Source organism: Bison bison, unplaced genomic scaffold (genome assembly GCF_000754665.1).
Source record: "Bison bison bison isolate TAMUID 2011002044 unplaced genomic scaffold, Bison_UMD1.0 scf7180017864098, whole genome shotgun sequence".
NCBI lineage: Eukaryota > Metazoa > Chordata > Mammalia > Artiodactyla > Bovidae > Bison > Bison bison.
Window position 1 is genome coordinate 5,149,531 of NW_011494670.1, and position 4,461 is coordinate 5,153,991.

The following is a 4,461-nucleotide window of genomic DNA, read 5'->3' on the forward strand; positions in this document are numbered from 1 at the left end:
TCCTTGGAAGGAAAGTTATGACCAACCTGGATAGCATATTCAAAAGCAGAGACATTACTTTGCCAACAAAGGTTCGTCTAGTCAAGGCTATGGTTTTTCCCATGGTCATGTATGGATGTGAGAGTTGGACTGTGAAGAAAGCTGAGCATCGAAGAATTGATGTCTTTGAAGTGTGGTGTTGGAGAAGACTCTTGAGAGTCCCTTGGACTGCAAGGAGATCCAACCAGTCCATTCTGAAGGAGATCAGCCCTGGGATTTCTTTGGACGGAATGATGCTAAAGCTGAAACTCCAGTACTTTGGCCACCTCATGCAAAGAGTTGACTCATTGGAAAAGACTCTGATGCTGGGAGGCATTGGGGGCAGGAGGAAAAGGGGACGACAGAGGATGAGATGGCTGGATGGCATCACTGACTCGATGGACGTGAGTCTCAGTGAACTCCTGGAGTTGGTGATGGACAGGGAGGCCTGACGTGCTGCGATTCATGGGGTCGCAAAGAGTCGGGCACGACTGAACGACTGATCTGATGTGATCTGATGGTTTATAGAATTTAGGACTTTAATGGTTTCTATATTTATGGTAAAGGAGGAGTTAATAGTTGCAAATTGTAATCAGTGTTTTAAAGAAAAACAAGGGACTGGGATAGAGAAAATGGAGGAAATGCAGACACGTATACCTGCATGTATCCATATTTATATGTATATATGCATAAATGTATATGTGTGTCTATGTGGTTAGGAAAGGCCTTTCCAGGAGGAAATATTTAAGTTGGAAGCCCAAGACTGCTAATGGAACTAACTCTGTAAAAAGTAAGGGAATAACTTTCTAGGTAAATGGAATTGAGTGGGAAAAGGCCCACAGGCCTTGAAGAGCAAGTTTGAGGAACTGGAAGTATAAAATCATATGAATTTTATAGGGAGTGAGGCTAGAGATGAATTTGAAGAGATGGGCCAGCGATGGATAGGTGTACTGGGTTCAGATGCTGCAAGTTCTGCAGAACCTTGAAGTCAGTCTTAAGGTAGTGGGAAGCCACTGAAGAGTTTTAAGCAAGAAACTGACATGATCTTTTGCTTCTTTATAGAGTGCTTTGGAACATAGTAGGCAGGGATGAGGGAGACCAGTTAGGCAGTTGTTATAGTTAGTAATCTAGGTAAGACGTAGAATGGTACTAATGGAGAGAGAATTAGAAAAATTTGCAGTATAATTTGGGAGAAGTCTCAACAGTATTTGCTAATATATTGCATGTAAAGGGTGATGGAATAACTATGTGATGGATGACTTCAAGCCTGCTGGTTGGAAATTAAATAGATTGTGGTAGATGTGCTTGATGTAAGTTCCATGAGGACTAAGTATATATTGACCTTCTAAGTTCACTGCTGTATCCTTAACATCTAACATTTCCTAGCATTCACAACAACCTAGCCCGAAACAGGCACTCAGTAAATGTTCGTTGAATGAGTGAGTATCAGTGACTGGCACAGAAAATAAGAAGAAAGGAACAAGGAACAGATTTGGTGGGCAACTCAGTAGATCAGTATTGAACTATTAAGCATTAGATATGTGAAACGACAGTAGCTATATACACACTATGAGTCCTGTCCTTTTATTTCAGCATCTGCACTTCCTATTGCCTATCCTCATAGGATATACTGCTTTCATATGGATAGGTCCTTGGATGCTGCTTCTTTATTTCTTGACATTTAAAAATTTCTAGTTGATTTGGTTAAAACATTTTTATTCTTCATAAAATTCTGAATGTCATTAAACAAATGTTATGAATGCTGACTTGATGCGTAAAATAGTCTATAGAGGTTTACTTTATCATGTCATATTCCCTCAGTATATATGGGTATGTCTCTCTAAGGGGCAGTATTAAGGACTTGTTTAGCTTAGACTTGATAATATGTTTCACAACCTTTAGCCAGCATTTTAAAATACGGAAATTGCATTCAAAATTGTAACTCTGAACACTGGAAACATATTTCTGGCCCTGCCTCTGCCCATTTTAACTGAGCAGCCTGTTGTACCACTACAGTAGTCCCACTGCCAACATGGTGCTTGGGGGCCAGTTCTAGCAAGGACTCTCTTGGGTTTCCAACAATTTGTTGTTTCTCTGTATCTGTTTCAGAGAAAGTAATTCTTGTTAGGAACCCGCTGGCTGTTATGAGTTAGAATGGAAAATAGATGTATAGCTTCGAATGTAGACTTTTTCCATTTTCTCTGTGTTTGTATTCAGGAATAAATTTAGTATTTCATGTTTAGGGCCCTTCTGTGTATTGTTTTCTTTGAATGAGGGAAATAGGTTCTATAACTATTTAAAAAAAACAACAACATAAAACACCTTCAAAAAAAGGACATGAAATGAACCTATACCTTAATATAAATGTGTGGCCTTTTTATTACTGATTCATAAGATTTTTTATTTTTAAAATTTAGGACCTTCTTAATAATTTCATCAAGACAACTGAGGGTAATATAATGAAGCAGACCATTTGCAGTTATTTAGATTGTGAGCGATCTTGTGAAGCTGACGTTTTAAAGAACACCAATTATAAGGTACTGTAATTATCAATCAACTGAGTGTTTTAAAAATGTAAAATTAAACTTAGGTGAAAATTATTATATTATCATTCATCAAAATACTCTTTAAAAAGTACTTCATTTATTGTTTGTAGACTTTTTGATAGCAGCCTTTCTGACCTGCGTGAGATGGTACCTCACTGTGGTTTTGATTTGCATTTCTCTGATAATGAGTGATGTTGAGCATCTTTTCATGGCTGATTCATGTCAATGTATGGCAAAAACCACTACAATATTGTAAAGTAATTAGCCTCCAATTAAATAAATTAATTTTTTTTAAAGTACTTCATTTAATTACAGCAAAACGCAGTTGAGAAGTTGTTTGACTCTCGAAAATCTCAAAAGCTTAGATTCACTGTGATCAGGAATTATTTATATCCCATGAGTCAATAAAAAAATGAATTAGCACAGAACCCCTGTTTGAGTTTCCTGAGCCATACAGCAAATTCCCGTTGGCTATCTATGTTACATATGGTAATGTAAGTTTCCATGTTACTCTTTCCATACATCTCACCCTCTCCTCCCCTCTCCCCATGTCCATAAGTCTATTCTCTATGTTTGTTTCTCCACTGTGCCCTATAGATAAATTCTTCAGAACCATTTTTCTAGATTCTGTATATATACATTAGAATATGATATTTATCTTTCTCTTTCTGAATTACTTCACTCTGCTCTATGGCTCAGGAAACCCAAACGGGGGCTCTGTATCAATCTAAAGGGGTGGTGTGGGACGGGAGATGGGAAGGAGGTTCAAAAGGGAGGGGATATATGTATACCTGTGGCTGATTCACGTTGAGGTTTGACAGAAAACAACAAAATTCTGTAAAGCAATTATCCTTCAATAATAAATTTAAAAAAAATGAATTGGCTTTGCTAGTGCTTTTGTAATATTCACAAGTACAGTAGCTCAGGAGCTGTTTATCACCAATCTAAGGTCTGATAATTGATGACAAAGAAGTTTTAGGGACTAATGCTATGGAATTGGGGCTGAAGGAAAAGAGAAATATAAAAGTTTTGATGAAGTGGGGCAGATAGTATGTTCAGCTACAAAGGTCACTCACTGAGTTTCTGATATTTTGTTGTATATCAACAAAATGTTGTATACAGCATATGAAAAATATTAACTTACTCAAATTATTGCCTATTTTTTGTCTGTAATGATATAAAAATGATTTTTATAGTTCTTTGATTACCAGTGATCTGTTGATAAATTTTCAATGCCAAGCTCATCTAGTTATAGAATAATAAAAAGTAACTTAAGGTGATATTTTCTTTATCTACATGATTTCTTATCAACAGTTTTTACTCTTTTCCAGGGATTTTTTCAGTTAATGTGCAGTAAGAGCTGCTGTGTTTACTTCCATAAAATTTGTTGGAAAAAGTTCAAGAATTTAAAATATCCAGGTGAAAATGATCAGGTATTATATTTGTACTTCCTTTAAAACTTTACTAGAGCATATCCTCTTCTACTCTTTGCTGCTTTTTTATTCTTTCCCCTTCATTCCTTTCTGTTTACATCCTTCCTCTTCCTTTCTCTCTCCATTTTTCTTTCCCTATTCTCTCTGGTACTTTTCTCCTCACTATTTGGTCATCATTACCGTTTATTAAACAGGTCTTTGTAGGAAATTCACATAAAGGACATAAAATCAAAGAATAGAAGTGTTTAATAAAAAGAAAGGACAACTGTATAGTTTTAAGGGTAGAGAACAGTGATACATTTTATAGTCTTACAAAAATATATTTGTGTTATTGGGAATTCCCTGGCAGTCCAGTGGTTGGGGCTTGGTGCTTTCACTGCCAGGCCTCGGCTTCAATCTCTGCTTAGGGAACTAAGATCCCACAAGCTGCACGGTGTGGCAAAAAAAAAAAAAAAAAACAAAAA

General features: G+C 36.5%; 1 protein-coding gene across 11 annotated transcripts in view; it reads left to right on the plus strand.

Annotated features, from left to right (window-relative positions):
* DZIP3 (DAZ interacting zinc finger protein 3) overlaps positions 1-4,461 on the plus strand; it is a 144,704-nt gene that overhangs the window by 39,152 nt on the left and 101,091 nt on the right. For all 11 annotated transcript variants that reach the window (XM_010838572.1, XM_010838579.1, XM_010838580.1 and 8 more), the window contains 2 exons: positions 2,436-2,555; positions 3,896-3,997. In XM_010838572.1, the coding sequence (XP_010836874.1) occupies positions 2,436-2,555; positions 3,896-3,997 (222 nt within the window). The remainder of the gene's footprint in view (positions 1-2,435; positions 2,556-3,895; positions 3,998-4,461) is intronic.